Here is a 24,453-nt window from a genome sequence, read left to right on the forward strand (position 1 = left end):
ACTCAGACACCACTTTGGACAGAACAGGAGGGGGGCAAACCCATAAGGACCATGATGTCCTGTAGAAAAACCATCCATGTAGGATTGATACAAATGCCTTAAGTGCCTCAGCCCAGTGAGCTCAAATGACCTCTGTAAGAAACATTGTCTTAGGAAGAAAAGTATCAGCTTGCATTGAACCGAAATTTAAATCTCATGTTCGACAAACAAAATGTAAATTTTCTGTTCGGACACGTGGGTGCATTCCTTTCTAAAACTCCTTCGCAGTTTGAAAAACAAATCCTTCATGGATTCCCTCTAGATAGCAGCTAGTTAGTTCATAGTTCTGCCCACATTCAAAATCTGCTTATCCTTGGAGAGAACGAAGTCTGTTCCTGCCATACAGTGTGCAAGAAGGGTAGAATGTCTTCCATCTGTAAAATCTGGTGGAGAAATACCAGTTGGCCAGGAAGACAACGACCAACTAGTCAGGATGTTCCTTTCAGCCCTAAAGGCATAACATGGTAATTTGGGGTTTAAGATTTTCTTTTCCAAGAAAAAAGTGAAGCTGGACAATCTTTCCTGTGTTATGTCCAGAACCATGCCAATGAATCATAGCTACTGCTGGAATTCAAGAAGATTTCAGAAGGCTAGAAATTGGCTGAATATGAGCGGCCACTAAAGAGAGAATCATCTAAGGAGGAAAAGATTAGAACCTGGAATGGGAGACACCAAAAAGCCTCAAACTACACCTCTGCTTTCAAGCCCAACCAGGCCTTAGCCAGTTTGCAAAAGAAGTAATCCCAATCTAGAGAGGGCCCCGGAAGTTCCCGCGTGTGGCTTCCATCTTCAGAATCTTTTTTTTTTTTTTTTTCTTCTTCTTCTTCTTCTTCTTCTTCTTCTTCTTCTTCTTCCCCTTCCCACCTGTTTGCTGCTTATTTCATTTTTGGGGAGGTGGGTGGGTCACATATGAATCCATAAAACTCTTCAGGCTGCAAAAGTAATTCTACAGGTGAGAAACCATTTAGTTTTGCATCAGAAATCATTTTCTGGATTCACATGCTGTGTATTAGATTATACAGCAGTAAACCCTCATTTGGGCTGGTTGTGGTGAAATTAGGATGACTTGGCAAATAGGTGTCTAGAATTTTCTGTCCTACTTGTACTTCTTTGTTCATTTGCTGTGGCGCAGATGTCCTCGATAGGTGAGTTTGCCAGGTGGACCTCCTTTCTAGGTTGAGTGTGCTTTGGGTTTGTTGGCGGCTTTCCCACTTTTGCATAGCAGATTTGGATGGTGGCTACAATCCATTTGGAGACAGTTGCCTTGGATACTGGTGAGCCCTTGTTTGCTTTGGCAAAAGACATGAAAGTCTGGTTTCCCTTGCAAAATACTTTTGTCTCCTGTAAGTATTACATTAGAGCCTTTTGGCTCCAGGAAAAAAGCCGGAATGAGTATGCGTTGAGTAGCATGGAACTGCGTCACTGCCTTTGGTAAGAACTGAGGGTTAGTTCTGAGAACCACCCTGTTCTTGTATATCTCAAAGTAAGATCCCTGTACCATTACTGCTTGCAATTTGCTGACTCTGCAAAGCAATGTAATTGCTGTTAGGAAAGCTGTCTTAAGGGAGAGGGACTTTAGATCTGATTTGTGCACAAGTTCGAATGGCTCTGCCATTAATTGCGTTAACACTGTTCAGGTTCCACAACAGTTTGGTGCTGATCTTGGTGGTGCCGTCTAGGAAACTCTTTACTTCTGTGGAAGTAAAGAGGCTGGGTCCGGATGTGCCCCTAGTGTTTACCACTACTGATGCCAAATGTACCCTTAATGAAGCATAGGTGAGGCTGCTGTCTAGCAGGTGGGTGAGAGATATTAGTACTGTGTGTTCTGGTGTGGCCTTAAGTCCGTTTTATTGTTGCCTGTGCACCAATGGATGTATCTCTTCCATTTTAGTGTGTAGCATTTCAGTGTAATAGGTTCCCTTGCAATTTCCATTATTCTTGGAGGGAGCTGTAGGTGTCCGAACTCTTAAGTATTCAGGAGCCAAGCCGCTAGGTTGAGTGCGTCTAGTTCTGGGTGATAGATCTCTCTGTGTTGTATTGTCAGTAGATCCTTCACTGGTTTCAGTGAGATCATCTGTTCACTGGACGGCTCCAGTAGATTGGAATACCAGGCCTATCTTGCCCATTTTGGGTCTATAAGGATGATTTTGCTCCCTGAGTCTCTGGCTTTCTCCAGCACCCTGTGGATTAAGGTAGTTTGATGAAAGGAGTATGCAAATTTCCCTGACCAGTTTATTGACAGGGCATCCTCCTTTGCCGGAGGGTGTAGAAAACTGAAGGCAAAGTGTTTGCATTTTGCTTTTGTTGCTGTGGTGAACAAGTCTATGCTTTGTGTGCCTCAGGTGTTGAAAATCCTTTGGACGACCTCTTGTTTTAGTTCCTACTTCTGTGAGTTGTTCTCTTTTCTGTTTAGTTTATCTGTGTTGAGTTCTCCTGGTAGGTGAATTGTGTGGAGAATGAGTTGGTGCTATATTGCCCAGTGCCAGATGTCTTGGGCTGGGCTTGATAGGGGGGAGATTTTATTGCTCTTTGTTGGTTCAGATAGAACATAGTGGTTGTATTGTCTGTCTGTATCAGAACTGTTCTGCCTGTCAAGTGTGCTTGGAAGGCTTTTAAGGCTAGAAAGAGTATTTTCAGTTCCAGGTAGTTGATGTGCTTCTTTGCATCTGAGTCATTCCATAGGCCCTGTACCTTCAGAGGGACAGTATGAATCCCCTCATCCCTTGTGTGATGGGTCTGTAGTTAAGGTCACAGTTGGAGCTGGTGTTTTGAAGGTTCTCCCTATGCTCATGTTTGTTGTGTTCCACCATTGTATCTCCTTTTGTACCCTGGCTGTGACTACTATTAGTTCCTCACAGCTCCATGTGGTTTGTGACCAGCTGCTGCAGATCCATTCCTGGATGGGCCACATGTTTAATCTTGCATGAGGGATCAATGGTATGCACAGTGCCATTATGCCCAAGAGTTTCATGGCCGTTCTCGCTGTCAGAGACTGAACCCTCTGGTACAGGCAAGTTTCAGTCTTGATGGCTTCTGTCCTCCTCTGGACTGGGTGTGCCCTTGCCTTCCTGGAGTTCAGTGTGGCTCCTAGGAAGTTTCACTTGCTCTGGGTGAGGTGATGACTTCTTCCAGTTTATGGTAAAACCCAGGAGTTGTAACGTCTGTGTGACCTTTGGTATGTTTTTTTTTTTTTTTTGCATTTGCTCCTTAATTGTGTCTTTATTAGCCAGTCGTCCACGTATGGGTAAACGTGAATCCCTAGCCGCCTTAAGTGTGCTGCAGAGAGGACCTTGGTAAAAACTCTTGCCGCAGATTTTATGCCAAAAGGCAGCACTGTGAACTGGTAGTAGTGCTTGTCGAACATTAACCGTAGATATTTCTTGTGGCCTTTGTTCATGGGGATATGTAGGTATACATCCTTCAGGTCTAGGGTAGCCATGTAATCTCCATCCTGAGATAGTGGTATTACCTTTTTGTAAGCTTGTCATTTTGCTCGTATGAATTCTAGGTCTAGGACTGACCTTAAGGTAGATCTTGTTTTGAACTTGGAAATATGGTGAATAGTTCCCTGTACCCCTCTCATGTTGTGACGAGTTATGTGGCTCTTTTAAAGAGAAGTTCTTTCACCTCTGTTCTGAGTTGTCGTATTTCTTTCCCTTTGAAAGACCTTTCCCATGTGTGTCTTTGGTGGGGTTGCTGGTTTAGTTCTGTGCAATATCCGTGGCGGATGATATTTAGGATCCATTTGTCTGTGGTGATGTTTCTCCATCCCTGGAGTAATCCTTTGATTCTGTCCCTTCACTGGTGATGTGTTGGGCGTCCTCGACTTGCCAGACACTTGTATGAAGGTCCCCGCCTCTGGGGTTTTGTCCTCTTTCCCTTCCTCAAAAGGGTTGTCTTGCTGGGTGCTGCCATTGTTGGTGAGTCTGCGGTTCTTTGGCTCGAAAAGAAGACCCCTGTGGTTGCCCCCTATTGAATGTGTTCTGCCTGTGGGTCTTGTACTGGGGGTGCCCCTTTTATGTGTGCCTCTGAATTGTAAAGCACCCATTGCTCTTGGCGTTTCATTGCCCTTATTTATTTGCTGCTGGGTGTCCTCCACAGCCTGTCCAAATAGGGCAATTTTTCTTCCCACTGTGTCCAGCCTCTTACTCTCCTTCTCAGGTGGTGGACCCGTGGAGGTTGGGACGTTTTTTCTCTTTTTCGCAGTGGTCACAATAATTGTTTCTGCAGGTGCGTTTTTATTGATGTAATTAGGGTCTTGCATGGAGTGCTTGTATTTTTTTCTCCACTCTGAGCATGAGGGTCCTTGTGTTAGTGGTTCCCTGAAGGCCTCCTTTCCCTCATCCAGGATGCTGGGCAGCATGGGCAAGTAAAGGTTCCCCTTCTGGGGTGGCAGTAGTGTTTCTAGGAGAAAGCATGATCCCTCCTTCTGTGTTTCTAGCTGTACCACCTAAGTGTCTGCAGCCATTTTCACTTGACTGTAGTACAGGGCTAAATTATCCAGAGGAGATGGCCTCGATGGGTAGTTATCTATACCCTCCTCCAGTAAGTAGACATCAAGATCTTGCCATGTATCCTTGAGATGGCTGGATTAGTCATCCATCTTGATGTCGTCCACCTGGAAGGACTCCTTGTTCTTCTTCATGTGGTTCCAGAGTTGCTGGTGCCTCTAGCGCTAATTCGGCTTCCTCCGCGGTTGGGGTTGACTAGGGTTTCGTGGGATGCAGAACCTTTTCAAGGAATCATCAAATTCTTTTTTTTCACTAGATGGGTGGCCATCTCTGCTTCAAGTTTCCTTTCTTACTTTCAAAGTCCTGTGCACTCATAAGTATGCCTTGTCTGACATTGAAGCTTTCCTTTTGAAGATCACGAGTTTCACAGTCTTTGACGCTCTGGCTTTGTCCCTTGTTCACTCATGTTCGGTATCCACTCTGCTTCTTTTGTTTTTGCTGATCTTTGTCACTGTCGTTTTCAGTGCAGAGCCTGTTTTAGTTGTCTTTTCAGAGGGCTTCGGATATGAACCTTTCGGCAGTCCTACCTTCTCATCTTTTCAACATCCTTCAACCCCTTCTTTTACGGTTGGATTTTATCAGTTTGAGGCTCTGATTTTGACATCCGATTCTCCCACTCTCGCTGTTCCAGCTGCCTCCTCGTTGCGAGAGAGGCCTAGGTGTCGGGGTGATATGTTTCTAGAACATGGTGTAGTGTTCCAGTCTTTGCCTGCATTGTGCCTTCAGAATGTTTGGCATTAATTATGCGCAGGCCTCATCTCTGTGGTCTTTGGGCAGGCAAAAGTTCAGCCTTTGTGGGGGGGGGGGTCTGGTCTTTGCGAACTTGTGGTGGCACTTTGGGCAAAACTTAAAAGGGGTATTTTTCTTTGGCCCCTACTTGCCCACTCTGTCTTCATTCTCTGTCGGCGGTGGGTCCAATCTCCTCCTTCGGTTCCCTGACTGGGCTTAATTTCTCTGTAGTGTCCCCCTGTGGGGCACAGTCCTGGTTACTGGCAACGTCCACCAGTGGGGCGCGGTGAGGTCTTTCGTCTCCTTTCACTGTCTCCTTCGACATCTTCTTTCTTTATAAAAAACCGTTAAATATTAGTTTTTTTCTTTTATATTTCGGTGCATCTCCAAAGCGCTTCCAGACCCAACAGTGGGGGAAAAAGAATCTGAAGATGGAAGCCAAGCACAGGAAATTTTAGGACGGACTAAGCACCAAATGGTGGTCGACGAGGCTCCCGAAAGATAGATGATGGAGTTGGAGGGAGGAGGGGGAAGGGAGAGGGAGGAGGAGGAGGAGGAGGAGGAGAAAGGAGGAGAAGGAAGGAAGGAGGAGGAGGAGGAGGAGGAGGAGGAGGAGTACTACTACTAGGAGGAGGAGGAGGACTAGAACAACTTTACGGACCCACTACTGGATGGTAGAATAACGCACAACATGTGACTAAATAAAATGGCTTCACCACGAGCTACTTTAATCTTGAATCATAACCCTACAAAGGCACGGCAGACAGATTAGTGAACCTCCGAATCCCTTGCAGATGTTTGGTTTTAGGGAATTGTGTGCTGGCCTATGATGTTCATTTTCAGGGGTATGATAGTACAAGTGTTTTCATATGATGTTGTGTTGACATATGACAGTTGTTGTGATGGTTGTGCTGGCATATTTTATTGGGCGTAAGGTTGTGGGTGTTTCGATTGGGCCCTACCACTGTATATGTCCTCTTCCCCCCCCCCCCCCCCCCCCCCCAATTGGGCCCTACATTGTATGTGTCCCCTTCCAGCTCTTTTGTGTGCCCATTCCCCCTCAAGTATCTGGGATTCGCAGTTGTAAATCATTTTAGTCAGATATTATATTGACCCATTACGTTCAGCCAGACGTACTCTTTCCTTATTTTTGTGTGACTGAGTAATAGAGTGAAACTTAACCATCTACATATTTTGTTAATGGAATCACTTATAAATTAATTACTTTTTTTTGGCTTTTAAGTGGAATCGCAGCCTATGCCACTGTTATAGGTGCTAATGTATGTATGTATTTATAAAAGATCCAATAAAAGGTGTCACTTTTTGAACCTTCTTTTTCAATAGGGGAATCTAAAGAGATGAAAGACCTGTTGCTAAATCCTCACCTTGCGCAACTACTGGTGACAATTGACAAGGCGGAGGAAAAAGGGTCTGTTATGAAGAAGTACATGCAAGAACCGCTGTTGGTGGAGTTTGCAGACTGTTGCCTGAGAATTGTGGAGCCTCCAAAAAATACAAATGTGCTTCCACTTGAAGAAGTCAAGCTCCAGGACATACAGGAACTGATGTTGCAATGAGGACTGCATTGATCTCTGTGGCCCTCAAGAATGTAATTCTTGCAGTGTGCTATTAACCATGCTTTGCAGAAAAGTGCCTTGTGTATCACCTTGAATTTTTGGCCACTAATAATCTCAAAGTACAGCAACAGGACGGATCACTAAATTGAGACTCTGCGACTCTTGGATTTGTTTTGAAAGCTTAGGTCTATATATGACCCCTTCATTAGAAATTCAGGGCATCTTTGTGAAAGCTTAAATTTCGGTTTAACGGCCTGCATAAATCCATTAGCCGTTTTCCTGCGAAAGTAGATGTCTCAAACTGGACAGATGGTGCATTTATGTCTCTTTAATACAACAGTCATATTTGAATGTTTTACATTTTTCCAAGCACCATTCATTGTTTTTTTTTTTTTTTCTGGTGGCATTTATAAAAGCTGACGTGCAACGAAGGGTGCATGAGCACAGTGTGTATTTATAGGACCCTACCCTTTTCTCTTAGCAGCCTGTTTCTCACTTTAATAGTATGTGTTGAAATAGGTTATTAATTAGCAACCAAAGGGAAAGACTGCCTATATACAATGCTTCATTTGAAAAGTGATATGTAAGATTTTTAAAGTTCTTGCTATCTTTTCTCCAATATGGTATTTATGAATTGAATCATACTCCCGGTCTACTCTTCCTGCACCATGTAACAGATTTGGAAGTGCTAAACACAGTTTGCAAACATATTCGGCTTCACAGATCTAAGAGTTGCCTTAACTTCAACTTGTTTCAGAATGTTAACTCATAAAAAGATTATACAAAGCAGCTGTTTTTGTACTCATAAATAATTTATTTGTAAAAAATGTATGTACAACAGAAAAATGCACACTATAATAAAGCAGTTTTGAAATACAAATGTACAGCCCAGCACAGTCTTTGGGAATCGGACAACACTGAATAGCACTGTAGTGTTTGGATTAAGAATCTTCAGCAGCTGTAAAGTGGTTGTTTCCCACCACAAGTCCAGCAGCGAGGTTAACCACCCCTCGAGTGCCCTGCACTACATATCTGAGATGCATAATATTACAGCTGCATGTATACTGGCCGGACTCAACACCAGAATTACTTTTTCAAAAGTGGAAGGTCTGGCTTGAAATATACTTATAATTAATAACCCAACAATTTGTTTAGCTCAATCTGCGTTCACAAAACAGCAGTTCTGGGAGTAAAGTGACCATGTGTATTCCTGCATTGTTTAGTAGTAAAAGGCATTTCCAGGGAGAGGTCCTGCAGGGCAAAGAACTGAGATCATGGGAGCGCTACAAACTAAAACGAGCACCTCCTTTCAAAAGACATCTCACCAGCACAGATGCATTTAAAGCACATTGATACTAAATCCTTACAATAAAGGGGCAGTTAACCATTGTGTAATGCCAAGTGCATTCTTATACCTAAACCCATCGTCCTAAAACATTATTTGATGGTCACACATAACATTTGAAAGACGAGTAAAAACCATATTAAAATTCAGAAAATCTATATAAAGCAAAAAGGCAGTTAAAGCACATAGGAAAATAAAACAAACGAGCAGAATGTATGGACAGTGTACATGCTCAGCGCGAGAATAAAGACAGAATTATTAATTTACAGAATGTACTTTTCCCTTTTGTAGTGACATGAATACAATTTCAATATCCTTAAATTGAAATAAATCTACTGATTCATTAACTACTCTTCTCGGACTGGGGTAAATTGTGCAATACAAAGGCTGCCTGAAACACATGTATCCTGGAATGGCCAGTCAGTTGCCAATTTGGGCAGTTATAACTAAGAGTGGATTTATGACATTAAAGCATGTCCTGTACAGAATCAAATTATACAGGTCACACTAAAGACCGTTGTTGAACATCCCTGAACATTGTATCTTGAGACTTACGGAATCCGGTTTAGCAGCAGTAAAAAACTGTTCTCCAACCTCATTGTCCAGATCCCGTCTTCCTACAAATCCCTCATTCACTTCTACTGCCTCATCCTGGTATCTGGACATGCATTTCATCAACTTCTATCAGTGCTTCTCTCTGGTTTTATCCTAGTGAGACTTGCAATTTGTTTCTGTTTTACTGGGTCTTACTTGGTCGATGTGTTTCGGAGGTAGAGCGTGCTGACTTTGCCCCACCCCTACTGTTGTATAACTTTGTACAGCATAAGGTAATTAAGTTAATTTATTATACGTGTTACGACACAATTTAGTTTGAATTACATTTTCTTCACGTTTAGACTGCTTATTTCACAAGATCTGTATTTAAATACTTACTGCTGGCTCTAGACATGCACACCACACAGATACGGCATCGTTCAAGGAGGCAAATTCGTTTTACTGTGTTTCTCATCCCCTGACAGAGCTGAGAAGCAGTAATTCTTTTTGACAGACGAGTAAAAGTTTAAAGTTCCCCTTGACTGCTACCAGCACTGAAAGACTGTCGCCCTACTGAATGTCACCTTCTATTCCTGTATACGAGGATTCTTGTTATCCGTTACTGTGGCACAGAGTTGTCCCCACCTTATCTATTTGCACAGCTTTTGTCCGGAGGTGGGGTAGAGAATAATTTTATATAATGCAGTTGCAAAACCTCACTCCATTGGCCCCTATATCTAATTCATGAGGTAGACGTTTGATCATTGGTCATTAATTTTATATTATTTAAAAAAATACTGTTGACTTTGATTAAAAACACAACTACAAGGCAGCGCTGCAAGGAAATCCTTACACAAGAAAGTGCAATAAAAGATTGTCAACAAGGTCGCGTGCTGTGTCTGGAACCTCAGCAGTGTGTTTTTTCCAGTAAAATTTCATTAAATCCAGAAATCCCACATGCATGTATTACTGGACATGTATTGGCATAAAGAAGAGGAGATTTCTTGTAGTGAAACTTGATTGAGCCCTAAAAAGAAAGTAAAAACGATAAAGTAATTTAAAATAGCACAGAAACTTTGCTAAAGCATCGTGAGCAGATATCACTGTATCTTGAGTTGAAATTTACATTGATCACATAATCTAGTCACCAAAATGTTAAGAAATATTGGTTACCAAAAACATGCTTTCATCGCTTAGCATAAATTACTGCTGCATTTCCAATATCCTCCTTTTTAACTATAGTTCTTTTCCTTAAATCCGATACTTGCAGACAAAAGGCTGTATTTTTTTTAACACTTGCTGGGGGGGGGGGGGGATCCACGGACCATAAATTATATGTAGTATGAAATGGAAATTTAAATTAAATATAAGGCTGAAACAGCTATGTGCTACACCACCCACCTCTGTACCTTCTGGTGAGAGTCGGATGATTACAGATGAACCACGAGCTAGGAGGAGCACAGGCATGTACCCCCACTAAGTTGGCACTCTGACATACTAGTGCACCATATAAGAAATTAGTTAATTAAGTTCAGTTATCTAATGTTGGTATCTTTCATAGAGTCACATGCTTAAATCACTTTTTTTTTTTTTCAGGCTGGGAATCCACAGTCATTTTAATGGGGTGGTAGCAGAACCTATACAGTACAATGTCTGCCAAAGCTTCTTGGCACTAAGATGATCGCAAAAGACAGCAGTCTGGTTTACCTCTACAAATTCGATACGTTTCGAAAGCAGGTTGGATTCATTTCACAAAAACAGGGAAAGAATTCCAGAGTTTGGCTGCTGCAATGATGATAACTCCAACACCCAACTTGACAATGGAAGTTAAGTGTATAGAGTCAGAACAAAGTGATCATGGTTTATGGCATCAAGATAATTTCTTTGCTAGACATTTCCAAAATACTTTACAGTGCTCTATGCACTGACACCAGAGCTTTAAAGGTAATCTGTTGTTTAACCGGTAACCAGTGATATTTGTGCAAGACTGGTATTATTTGTGCGTTCCTAAGATCTTGGTAAGAAGACACGCTGTTACATTGTATGCAAATTGAAGTTGTTCAATCAAATATGCAGGTGAGGCCAGATACATGGCTCTGCGTAATCCAGCCTAGACGGAATAAACACATTTACCATAGGGATGTGAAAGTTTCTTTGAGTAACAACAACATTAATTAAAACATTTTCACACTATGAAATCGCCTGCCTTTCAATAATAAACACAATGTTCCAATTATAAACTTGATTTCATAAGAATACCCACATTTCATACCATTTTTAAAAGGTTGGACACGAGTGGAGGTCTGACAGATTCAAACTAAGGCTCACATTTTTCTATATTTCACGCACCGCAACAAGCCACCCTGCTGCGCTGCATGAAAGGAGGATGGCAGGAATGCGCCATATTTAATGTTACCCTGCCCACTCCTGCTCTCTGCCTGTGCTGGCACACAAACTGCTGCCTAACGCCAACGCAGACACCATGGTGCTAAAGAGCTTGAGTTCTAGGCAGGTGTTTTTGTGCAGCAAGGGACACCTTACTGCACACAACAATTCGCAGAGGCGTTTTCCTCTTTCTGAGTGGGATACAAAATGCAGCACACTAAGAAAGAGGACACAACGAGGAGAAAAGGACCACGTTACTTACCCGGTAAGCATCTGTTTTTGGCATATAGATTCACATGCTTTGCATACTTCTGCCATTTGGTGTTGTGTTTGGATGTGTGCAAGTTGTTTTTCTTCAAAGAAGCTGTTGGAGTCACGAGGTGAAGTGAATCCTCCTCTCTGTGATAGTGAGCATGTGCATTGACTCCATTGTTAGACTGTTTTCCGTCATTCGTGTGAGAATTGAGTGTGTAGAAAAAGATGTTCATGCAAATAAAGTACTGCAATGGCCCCGGGTGTATGGAAAGAAGGGCGGGTGCATGTGAATCTACAGCACTACATACCATGAGCTTAAAAGTAAGTAACAATCCATTTGATGCCATAAAGTTACAGGTAAGTAACATAATCCATTCAATGGCATGTGTGGCTGTAGATTTGCATGCTCTGCACAAACTGTAAGCAGTTATCCCTCCAGAAAGAGGTGGCTAACCCGTGGGGGTTGCAGTTGTTTGAAAAAGAGTACAAAGTACTACCTGTCCAACATTTGCTTGTTGTCGTGCTTGTACATCCACACCATCTTGTTTATTGAAAGTGTATCGATTTGACCAAGTGGTTACTTTATAAATTTCAGAAATTGGTGTATTATCCAAGAAAGCCATAGATACACCTACTTTACAAGTTGAGTGTGCTCTAGGAGGTGTAGATATAGTTCTTTTAGCTTTAGCATACCAGGTTTGGATACATTTAATTACCCATCTTGAGATACCTGCTTTAGATATAGCCTTCCTGGAGACGAAGTTTGGACATTTTGTGTTGTTTGCAAAGAGGTCTATTTGTGGAAATCCCCACTGTTGGAAGTGTGGCTGGAGGACTTGAGGGTGGAGTTCCCATTCATGGACTTGTTGCTGCATCCTGCTGACCAGATCGACAAAGTTGTTGTCCATCCCTGGGAAGTGTTGCACCAACAAGTGAATCTGATGTCAAATTGCCCAACGCCAGATTGTCTGGGTAGGTGTGACAACTGTAGAGTGTATGCCCCCCAACCCTCTATAAATAAACCCTCGCTGTTGTGTCGTCCGTCCAAGACAACTTTGCCTTGAAGGCGAACCAGAAAAACTTTCAATGCTATATGAATGGCTTGGCGTTCCAAGTAATTGATACATGGGAGTTTGTGTTTGGAGTCCTAAAATCCTTGTATTGAGAGGCTGTGTAGGTGAGCACCCCAGCCTGTGAGAGATGCTCCACTGTGTGAGTGACCTGGGAACAGGGACTAGAAGCGGCTGCCCTTTCAAGAGATTTTGTGTGTTCCTCCATTGCAGAGAATGATGTGTGCAGCTGTTTACCAACACTAGATCCTGGAGTTGACCCTGTGATTGAGTCCATTGACTCGCCAGGTACTCTTTCACTGGGTGCATGTGTAATCTTGCATGCAGTACTATTACAATGCAAGATGCCATCATCCCTAGAAATCTCTGAATTGTTCTCACTGTTATTTGTTGGTTGGATTCTAACTGGTGCAGGAGGGTTACTATACTTTGAATTCTGAGTGCATTTGGGTAGGCCAATCCTAACTGTGTTGAGAAAAGCTCCTAGATATGGCTGTATCTGAGACCGCTAAAGGTGTTTTTTTGTATGTTGATGGTAAATCCTAGCTGGTGAAGATGATGACGTGTTTGTGTACTGACTGCATAGCAGGAGTGAACTGGACTTGATTAGCAAATCGTCCAGATACGGGATGACATGAATGCTGTGTCTCCGTAGATGTGCTGCAACTACCGCCAGGCTTTTTGTGAATGCACGAGGTACAGTTGTTACTCCAAAAGCGAGTACTTTGACTTGGTAATGTTTTCCCTGTATGACAAATCTGATATATTGTCTGTGGGCTGGATGTATTGGGATGTGGAAGTATGCATCCTTTAAATCCAGTGCAGAAATGAAGTATCCTTGTTGTAATAAAGTAATTACATCTTGGAGAGTCACCCTATGGTAATGTTCTGATATAATGTATTGATTTAACAGTCTGAGATAAAGTATTAGTCAAAGTGAGCTGTCCTTTTTGGGAATAAGGAAGCATACTGAATATACTCCTGTAAATTTTTGATGACTTCGGACTATATTTCTATTGCTCCTTTTTGAAGGAGAGTCTGCACTTCCTGATTTAGTAATTGTAGGTGTTCTACAGAGAGTTTGTGGTTGTGAGCTGGTATGTTTGGAGATGTGTTGATGCGCTCCAGGCAATAACCATGTTGGATAATATTCAACACACACTGATCTTTTGTTATGTCTTGCCATTTTGGAAAAAAAACTGTTGTAAATGTCCACCGACAGGTGCTGAATGATCAGGGGAATGGGAAGAGAGTCACTGTCTTGGTGTGGACAGGGTTGTGCGAGTGGAGGTGCCTTTACCGTGTGGCTTTGAATTGGTGCCCCTATATGTGCCTCTATAGAATCCTCTTGAAAGGGAGATTGGATAGTATTGTCTAAAAGAAGTAGATGTTTCTGGCACTGACTGTTTAAATGTAGGCCTTTGAAAAGAACCACAATTAGTGGGAGTTTGAAGTGCCCTCATAGATTTACTACATGTCAGGCACCCCTACGGTAGGCCCTAGGTAGCCCCAGGGGCAGGGTATGTTTAGGTTAGGACATATACTAGTGTGTTTTATATGTCCTAACAGTGAAATACTGCAAAATTCGGTGTTCACTGTGCAAGGCCTATCTCTATCATAGGGGCTGCCTTTAAATATCCTTAAAGCGCAGATTCCCCTTGAGAGCAGATAAAAATATGGAGTTTAGGGTCTCTGAACTCACAATATAAAAATAAATATTTTATTGAAGTTGGTTTTTAAATTGTCTGTTTGAAAATGCCACTTTTAGAAAGTAGGCATTTTCTTGGTTAAACCATTCTGTGACTCTGCCTGTTAGTGGATTTCCCGTCTGGGTCAGTTTGACAGTTGGGCTGTTCACACTTCTTCTCTAGACAGTGACACAAAAGGGGGCGGAGTGTAGCCTGCATACCTTGATGAGCCATCTGAGATAGAGGGAAGGGAGGAGTGATCGTTCACACCTGAAAGGACTGTGCCTGCCCTCACTCAATGCAGTCTCCGACCCCCCCCCCGGTGTGCGTCTGGGACCTGGCCTGGACAAGGAAGGATCTTGCAAACACTTGAGACTTTGCTTTAAAGTTTGCCAACTTCAAAGGCAGAACAGGGTATAAGAAGAAGACCCAAAACCCCAGACTTTTAGAATCTTTCTGGAATCAAAAGGAACCTCTGCCAAGGAGAAGAGCTGGGGGTGGAGTACTGTCCTTTTGCTGTGTTGCTTTGCTGGAGTGGCCTGCAGTTGCTGCTTCTGCTTGAAAAGAGTGCAAAGGGTGAACTTTGCTGGATGTCCTTCTTGAGAAAGTTCTCCAAGGGCTTACAGTAGAGTTTACCTCCTGTTGGAAGTCTCAGTGACACCAAAGACTTCTGTTTCCTCGACCTGCAGCACTGGGAACTGTGTGTTTTGTGCTGTTCAGGAGGAGAAACCACTGTGACGCTGCTGGCCTGCACCGTGACCTGCCGACGCCGCATGGAGTTGCATTGCCCCGCTTTGCACCGCGACCCTGGTCTCACCGCTGCCGTCATCCATCGAGTTCACCGAGCCGCTGCTTGCATCGCGACCTGTGGGCCCCGCACTCCGGCATCTCCTGCTCACACTGCAGCCTAGGGCTCCCAGACGCCGTCACTCCTGCTGACACCGGCGCCGTGGCCTGTGGACACCGCTCGTGAGGAGCACAAAGCACTGTCCCACCCCGCACCGCAGCCCCGGTCTACCGACGCCAGCACCATCGACTCCAGTGTCATCACCAGGCATCCCTGCCTGCACCGTGGCTTGTGGACACTGCTCGTGAGGGTCACGAAGCACGGTCCCACACCGCTGGCTTGGGCCTACTCATGACAATGCTTCAGCAATGGCAATGCGGCTGCCAGCACCGTAACCTGTGGACACTGCATGTTGCACCGCCCCCCTGGTCTCGCCGTCACCGAGCCGATGCCTGCACGGTGACCTGTGTGCACCGCACATCGCATCGTCCTGCTTCACACCACAGCCCCAACGCCATCCACGCCAGCGCTCCTGACTTCATCAGCCCGTAGTTCGATCGGCAACGCGTGCGACTTCAAGGGCCCGACGACTCCTGCACCGACTCTGGAACAGACACCGCAACGTCAGTGACACAGCTCACCGTGAGGATCACGACGCCCTACAAATCCAAGGTACTGTTTGCGGGTCTTCTAGACATTGTAGCTGGCCCGCGACACCATGGCTGACCTGAACTGTTGGTTTTGTTGATCACAACGCCGCGATAGCCCCAGATGGAGCTATTGACTTCAAGAAACTGTATTTTTGAGTAAATCTTGCAGAATTCATATTTTTATTACTGTATGTTGGATTCTTTTCATATTTGGTCTTGTTTTAAATAGATTAACATTGGCTATTTTTCTAAAACTGGTGTGGTGTTCTTTTGTAGTGTTTTCACTGTGTGTTATGTGCAAATGCTTTACACATTGCTTCTGAGATAAGCCTGACTGCTCGTGCCAAGCTAACAAGGGAGTGAGAGCAGGGATCGCCCTTATCCTGACTAGAGTGAGGGTCCCTACTTGGACAGGGTGCAAACCGACTGCCAGCTAGAGACCCCATATCTAACAAGGGGCATTTAATAATGTTTGCTGCACCTCAGCCTGATATCTGTAACCAGGCATGGCTACATCAAGAGCACATCTAATGGAATTCGATGCCTTCCTGCATAAGATGTTGATCTTTCTTTTGAAATTCCTATGGAAGATGTTGAATGAGATCTTTCATCTCATCCCAATGTGCTCTGTCATACTTAGCTAGCAATCCTTCAAAGATTAGCTGCTTGTACCCCCCTTTTTTTTTTTTACCTGACGCATCAATTAACTTTGATTCTTAATAAGGTGGAGATGCGTATGCTGTGGTTTGTGAGTTGGCTTTCTTGCGAGCGTCTGATACCACTAGAGAATCTGGTGGAATGTGACCTTTAACATATGCAGGATCAGATGGAGCTGCTTTAGATTTTTTGTCAACCCTGGGTGTAATTATTCTGACAGACAGGATCGTTAAAAATATCATCTGCATGACGGGTCATTCCTTTCAACATGGGCATGTACTGGCATGCCCTCGTGGTGGAGGAGAGGGTATCAAATAGAAAATACTCATCTGTAGGGTCTTTGGGTAATGGGACATGATGTAATGTGGCCGCCCTAGCTACCAACTTGTTAAAAGAAGTTGCGTCATCTGTTGGAGATGGTTTAGCTGGATATACATCCGGGTCAGTATCGCATGCTGGGTCAATATTGTATGTATCACCCCTTGCTCCCCCATGTAAGGTTGTGGAGAACCTTGTGGAGTTACTCCAACAATATCAACTCCAGGTGTTGGAAAGTGGTGTGGTGAAGTGGTTGGAGGAGATGGTAGTGTAGGAGGAGAAAAAGGATTGGTAGCAATGTCTTTTCTCAGGTGGTGGTAAAGTTATGTCCTCCTCAACTAAAGACTGACGTTTAATTTGCGATGATCCGACACATATTCGGTTGAATATGAAGAGTCTTTTGTTTCGGATCGAGTTTCTCCACCATAGTCTGTAATATAGGCTCTGGTTCTGAAGCATTGTGTTTCAATCGTGGAGCGGAAACTTTCAGTACTAAAGTAAGTTTTGGTGCGATGTGGTTGGTAATGAAGAGTAAGATGGTTGAGTCGGTCCCAAAACCATTGGGCCTGATGAGTGTTGGGAGTTTTCGGCTTGGATTCGGTGCCAGGTCCAAGGGTGGGGTATCCTTAGCGATTATTCAGTTCCTACCATGGCCTGTCGGCAGTGGTGTCACCCCGAGGCCATATGTTCGGTCAGTGACGAATGTCTTTTGGTGGGCAGAATAACGTTCTTTGTACTCACTGTGCCGATGGATCATCATGCATGTGCACCCTCATCTCTGCTTTGGAGTCCGACTCGAAATCTGGGAAGAAAAAAGGCCTCTTCTCCAGCTGCCAAAGCCTTGTGCAGCTCTTCCTGTGGGTCAATGTCTTTGAGATTGAAGATGTCTGGCTTCTCCTCCAATTCTTTATGCTGAATTTCTTTCCTGGTTGCTCGACAATCCTACAGCATTTTCTTGGATCAACAGGTCTCACAACTCTCCTCATTGTGATCCGGAGAAAGGCAGAGGTTATAAACCGATGGAGATTTCTGTGCGGGTATTTAGTGTGCCAACGGGGACAAAAATCAAAATGGTGCCCGTTCCATCTGCAACACATTCTTTACCTGTACCGAGGCATGAATACGAAGCCAGGCAGGCAAGGTCGGGAGTGAAGCTTGTCGAAGTAGAATTACCTTCTGTTCTTGATGTACATTGGTGGAACGCAAACGAAAACAATATGGAAGCGTACAGTGTTCTGAGGGGAGCCTGAAACAATCTCGAATCGGAGCACCATAGAACATGTCCGAACCAGATGGCGGAAAGAAAGCAATCTAACAATGGAGTCAATGCCCATGCACACTATCACCAAGAGAAGGGGTCACTTTACCTTGTGATTCCAACAGCTTCTTCGAAGAAAAATAGCTTGAAGACATCCGGACCCAAAACTAAATGACAGAAGCATTGAGAGTATGTGTATCTACAGGCAAACATGGCATTAAACATATATTTCTCCTTGCTGTGCTTCTCGCGGGTAGGTTTACAATTCTGATGCATTCTCAGGACTACCAGTGTTGGTAAATTTGGTAATGTCTCAGAATGTATACATGGATGCGTGGGAAACCCACGCAAGGTGGCCTTGCTGGTTTGATAGATCTCATTTAGGTGTTGCATCGCCCTTGCGTAGTGCAAGGGTGACACAAAGCATTGATAAACATGGGCCTTAATTTTGATCTATCCGCCAGCTGGTGAAAAGAAGACACCCCTTCACTTCGGTGCTAGTTTTAAAATGTCCATTATGAGTTTTCTCAAAGCTAAAAAAAAACAACTGGGCATCATCAAATTATATGCAGAAATACAACAGCAGTAAGTAATGTCACAGCAATAACATTAGTTTTACTGTGACAAAAGGTAAAGCAGGCAGACAGCTCATAGGCAATTTTTTGCTTAGTATTTTGATGACTTAATCTGGCTGGCCAAATGAGACAAATAACTATCCAGAAGTATGCATTTGTTTTAGTTTTTTGGGTTGTAAAGCCTGATGCACCTGTGCACATCTAGCAAATGTAAGCAACTTTTTACTGACATGGACAGATTTAGAAAAAGGAGCAAAGAATGAAAGGTTTGTTTAGATGATAGTCTGAGAGGACATTGGTGCACAACGTGACTTTATCCTTTGTGAAGTCGAAATATGGTTCCTTTATGGTGAATGCTTGAAGCCCAACCACTCTTTTTGCAGAAGTGAGAGCTAACAGGAACTGGAGATTTGCTATAGGGAATCAGTTCAAAGGGAGGCGGTATCTGTTGACCAAGCTCTGTATTTAACTCCTGTGGATCTGGAGAGCATATCACAGGTGGAAAAGCTCCAAAAGACCCTCTATAAATTGTTTGCTAATCCTATGGCAGAAAAATGATGAAGCATAGTTTGTCGTTCTATATCTCGAAATAGCCAAGCGAAAACTGACCAAGGAGGTTCTGAGACCGCCTTTGGCTTGGTGCAGTAAGTACAGCAGTACTGGATGGGAGCTGCATTGAGGTGGTGTTAAATCCATGCATCTGACATGAAAACATTTCGACATAGTGTTGTACGTCTTTGTCTTAGCCAGTGCCTGTGCTAGTAAGTAGTCAGGAACTAGCCTTTCAGGCTGAGTGACTTCAGATTGTGGTGAAGGACACATGCTGTGTTTGAAGAACAGCATGTGTGAGGTTCTTGAACTGTATTGGTAGATACAACTGAACTGCTGTAGCAACACTGTCGAGTAATATTAGTGAGCAGTAATTTGCCTTGGCCTTCCTCGGCATTCTTGACTTCAAAAGGCATTAACCTTGGACCCCGGTTGTCAATGCCAGCTAGTGTAGTACAGGCAGTTCTGCATGATAGCAAACAAGTCTAGAGTTGGGTTGCCCATTTTCAAAAGACAATACAGCTGATCCTGGTCGAGCTCCCACTTGTGCTGGGTCTACCTGTTAGTTTTTTAATCCCTGGATCCCACCATGTTCTTTATGTCCTAGTACCCCAGCAGCTAAGACGACTCCTGACAGGCAATAGGACTTCATACACATCAGTTTGCTGATATATTACAAGATGATGTGGTCTAGCTTGGTCAGCTAGTCTCCGTAGGATCACCTGTAGTTGTAACTTGATGGCCTTCAGCATGCTTATGTGGAGTGATTTGTCCTTGTCTGTTCAGAGGCCTCTTGTGGACAGTTCCTCCACGCATGCCTTCTACCAAAGCATCAGTTGTCAAAATAATCCTGTCTGGTGTTTGAAACAGAATTGGCTGCCTTTAGGTTGTCTGGGACCTCCACCACAGCAGAGCTTCTGTGATGTGTCTGCCCACCATTACTGTCATTCCAAAATATTGTTGATTCTTTCCATTGTTGGTCGAGCTCATGCTGCAGCAAGAAAAGCACAAGCCCTTGCTTGCGGACAATAGATCAGGTAATGAATGGTTAGGTCTTGACAGGGATCGACCTCAACAGATGTTAGTCACCAATGATCTGAGCTTTCTAACCTATTTCACTGCACTTTTAAGATTGCCCCTTGAAAGTGCAGTCTTTTCGCCAGACAGATAGAAAACTTCTGCACACTGTGGGGCCTATTGACTGACTGCATTTTGTAGTATGTTTGGTGGTACTACAAATATATCTAACTGCAGATTCCTCACATAATGAATATCCCCAGGCTGGTTTCAGAAAACTGAAAAACCAGTAAACCTGTCCACTGGTATGTGGCATTGTGCAACTTCACATCAGCCCGGTTCCATGGAAGTTACTTGTAGAGCCACAATGAAGTTCTATGTCTGCTGATGTCATTTCTGTTCTCTCTGCATCATCAGATGCTGATCCAGAGATCTACTCCTTTTTCAAATATTTTCCAGTGTGCAAAGAGAACATGTAACCCATAAAACTACAGGGTTTAAACATTGTAGGTGCTGTCACAGATTTCTGTGACTAATCCCTAGGAGGTGTGCCTCTGTGCTTGGGGTTGATGCAAAACCCCAAAGCCTGCGAGGACTGTTCCCTAATGAAAACAAAAGACATCTGAGAATGCAAAACTGTACGTGGTGAAGCACTGCAAGAGTACACACAGGTCCTACGTCTGGTTGAAGCAGAGTGCGGATCAGCTTTGAAAGAAGTTTCTGCAGCAGATCTTCTTCACAGTATTCAGGTAAGTCCAAAAAGAAACATAAGTCCAAACGCCACCTGTGCCAGAGGAGGAGCCACAACCCATCATGGTATCCTACTATGAGCCAGCTACATCTTGACCCTGCATTCAGATCTTGATGTGACACATTCAATATGGAATACATCATACTCGGGCACTCTTCCACTGCAATGCACAGGCACTACACCATGTTTTTGGCTTGGACTCCAAACAGAGTCAGCTACATGGTGATGACAATGGAGAGAACAGAGAAGAGTGTGTCCGACGTTATGATAAGGACAACTGGTACATCGACCAACAAAATGCCATTGGGTCAACACCTCATCCGATACTGGGCTGTCCACCCCCCAGACCTGCCAGACGACAGTACATCGTTCACAACTGTGATCAGAGGGGATGCTGAGGTCCCTGACTTCCACTTTCCCACTATGAAGGTAAAATACTAATTTGCTTACAGAGGACCTCAGGCCTGGCCAGGCACCAACTGAATCTCCTATTCCTTGATTACGGCACTCACTGACTCACTGTTTGGCACTTGGACTAGACCATGTTCTGGCCCACAGTCAACTGACAAGTCACCAGTTGCCATAGACATGCCCTAGGTGGCCTGGATTTCCTAACCCACCATTCAACTCCTTAAAGTTTGATCATACATGCATCGACAAGCAGAGTGAGCTCAACACGGCCGCAGCTACTCCTCTCCTGACAGAGTCCAAATGTATAGAAACCTGTATCAAATGAATGTTTTTCTCAACAAGCCTTGCCTTAAGGTTGGCCAGTGCCTGTTGCCTCCTTGGATGCTACACCCACATGCTGAGAGAGATGGTCGGTAAAACATTGTTGGCATTTCTATACGACTTATTAGCTTTTGTTTTGGCCCAGGCCATTCAAGACAGCCGAGATGTAGCCAAGTTAGCCATCTGCTTGGTCTTTGACACTACGGACTGTCTAGGAAGCACAGCACGGGATCTTGACAAATTATGGTATTGGACCTGCAGGATGCCTATTTTCACATCTCTGTCCTGCAGGCCCATAGCCACTATCTGGGATTCAAGGTGGACCACAAGTGCTTTCAGTTCGGCATGGTCCCTCTTAAGCTCACTAATGATGGCAGTAGTTGCTGCCCATCTTACGAGATCGGAGTTACCAGTGTTCCCTGACCTTGATGAATGCCTGTTGAAGGCAGGATCGCCGTAGTCAACATGACTACCTGCAGACAACAGAGAACCTCTTACCATCATCCGAGTTTTCCATCAACCTGCCTAACTCGCACCCGATTCCTTTGCAGTGGTTCCCCTTCATTGGAGTCATCCTGGATACCAGGCGCTTTTGGGTCTTTCCTCTTGACAAACAAATCCAGGACATTCGGTCAATGTTTCAGTCTCTCTCCTGGATCTCAGTGAGGATGGCTCTGAGACTTCTTGGCCTCCTAGCCAACCATGCCAGATGGCACATTTAGCCCCAAACCAGGGAAATCTTTTAAGAGTCCATCCAGATGTCAGAGGAGACTATAAAAGATTGGCATTGGTGGCTAATCAACAGCAACTGGACTAGCAGCAGACCCCTCTCCCTACTATAGTCGCAAATGAAAGTGGTGTCAGACGCATCATTATTGGGTTGGGGAGGGCATGTGGGAGAGGTGGAGATCAGAGGTCTCTGGTTTCCAGCTAAGACCTACCTCCACATACAGTTGCTGTAGTTATGACTGCTCCACTTGGTGTTAAAATGTTTCCTGCCCACCATAAAGAGGAGGATATTGCATGTTCTCACGGATAACACCAGCAAATCACACTGCAACTGTGCCAGGAGGTTCTAAGCTTCTGGAACTTACTGAATCGTATAGGCTTTTGCCTGATGGTACACCTGGCAGAATCTTTAAACACCAGGGCAGATGCACTCAGCTGACTCTGGCAGATCACAAATGGCAGTTACACATGGAGGTGGTGAAGAGTGCCTTCAACCCAAGTGGGGAACCCTGGCTCAGTCTTTTTACCAAGAACACACAAAGCCCATGCTTTTGAGTTCCAAAGAAAGCTCTCTCTCTGGGACACATTCCACATGGAGAAAAGCATGGGAATCCTGTATACTATCCTGCCTCTACCTCTCCTGCTCCAAGTTCTGAAGAATGTTAGGAATGATGGGCCTCAAGTCATCCTGGTGGCTCTGGATTGGTCCAGGAGTGTGTGTGGTACCTGGAAGTCTGGGTGTGAGCATCTGTCCTCCAGTTAGGCTGCCATGTCGGGAGAATCTTCAGTTAAAGCAGCTGGGACGGGTCATGCACCCTGGCCTTGCACAACCTGCACTTATATGTGTGGAGATTGAGCTGCAACAGTTAAAAGTTCTAACGGCCAAACGCCCTTCCACCAAATCTGTGTAGTGTGGTAGCTGCCAGACAGACCCATTGCAGACTTGTTGGATGTATTATTTATTTTGTTTTTGGCCCAGTTATCATTTGCAGTGGGCATTGTTAAAGATTATTATTTGGCCCCTTTTACTTTTGTTAGGCCAGCCGTCCTTGTTCAAATCACCTGTTGTGAAGAGATTTTTTAATGGTTTGTAAAATATGTTTCTGCCTAAGTTCTTTGAGATACTACAGTGGAACTTAATTTTCTCATGAACCAATGCACAGTTGTCTATTGCGCTCCTCAACTTAAAAACGGTCTTTCTTGTTGCAATAATATCCACATGGCAGGTGAGTAAGCTTCAGGCTTAGTAGTTCAGCCTTTTTATAACACTTCTTTTCCCAGACAAACTGGTGCAGCATTCCTACCATTTCACACCAGATCTTATGACCTCTTTGAGGCTCTGACTCATACCTCTAAACAGAAAGACTCCATCGCTTTGACTACAAAAGGGCACTGAGTTTTTACATTGATTGAACTAACGAACATTTAGTGGACTATCAGCTCTTTTCTTTTTTTAGGGGGGGTCTTTGGTGCAAAGACAAGCTATTAAGAAATGGACCATCTCACAATGGGTAATCCCTTTTATTAAGAAGCAGCCTCCAGAAGGTCTGAGGGATCATTCAACAAAGGCCAAGGTTGCTACTATTGCGCTGGTACGCAAAATGCCTGTACTGGATATCTGTCATGCAGCTATGTTGGCATCACCGCACAAGTTCACAAACAACCACTGCCTTGACAGTCAGGTCTGCTGGGATAGAGATTGTGCCCATTTAGTCCTGCAGGACATTTTATTCTGAACCATTTCACGGAACCCACCATGACAGGGAGTGCTACACTGATATCTATACACAAGGTGAAGAATGTGCGTTATCCAGAAGAAACAGTAGATTCCTTACTGCCTTTGCACCTTTCCATTCTGAAGGATGGTCTCTTTCCAAAACGGTCACAGTTTTAGGAATCTGGACACTATTTATTCCAATTCCTTGATGGGTTTCCACATCTGAGGCCGCCCACAGGCTTATAAAAAGAAACTGGCATCAGCCAATACAAGTGGCACTTACATACTGCTCTGCTTGTCACTTCTAGAGATTTCTGTATCTACTCTGCTGCTTGGGGATACTCACAAGGTGAGGAACCTGCAGTTAGATAGGAGATCCACCAAAAGGAATATGTTACACTGTAAGGATCTGCTTGTGCATGTAGTGCTGTAGATTCACATGCTCTGCAATTCCTGCCATTTAGTGTTGGGTCCGGAGTTGTGCAAGTTGTTTTTTCTTCGAAGAAGTCTTTCGAATCACTAGGTCGAGTGACTCCTCCTCTCGGGGATAATGCACTTGGGCATCAACTCCATTTTAAGA

At 44.1% G+C, this 24,453-nt stretch overlaps 2 protein-coding genes across 5 annotated transcripts in view; one reads left to right on the forward strand and one right to left on the reverse strand.

The window, feature by feature from the left end:
* ZNHIT3 (zinc finger HIT-type containing 3) overlaps positions 1-7,736 on the forward strand; it is a 28,113-nt gene extending 20,377 nt beyond the window's left edge. The window contains exon 5 of the mRNA XM_069226544.1: positions 6,624-7,736. Within this exon, the coding sequence (XP_069082645.1) occupies positions 6,624-6,856 (233 nt within the window). The 3' untranslated portion in view covers positions 6,857-7,736. The remainder of the gene's footprint in view (positions 1-6,623) is intronic.
* An 89-nt stretch (positions 7,737-7,825) lies between these two features.
* Positions 7,826-24,453, reverse strand: part of MYO19 (myosin XIX) — a 270,205-nt gene continuing 253,577 nt past the window's right edge. For all 4 annotated transcript variants that reach the window (XR_011201978.1, XM_069226540.1, XM_069226541.1 and 1 more), the window contains one exon: positions 7,826-9,762. Coding sequence is in view for 3 of the 4 variants with exons in the window: in XM_069226540.1 (XP_069082641.1) it covers positions 9,643-9,762 (120 nt within the window). In the remaining variant the exon portion in view is untranslated. The remainder of the gene's footprint in view (positions 9,763-24,453) is intronic.

The sequence above is a fragment of the Pleurodeles waltl genome, chromosome 3_2, assembly GCF_031143425.1.
Source record: "Pleurodeles waltl isolate 20211129_DDA chromosome 3_2, aPleWal1.hap1.20221129, whole genome shotgun sequence".
Classification (NCBI taxonomy): Eukaryota; Metazoa; Chordata; class Amphibia; order Caudata; family Salamandridae; genus Pleurodeles; species Pleurodeles waltl.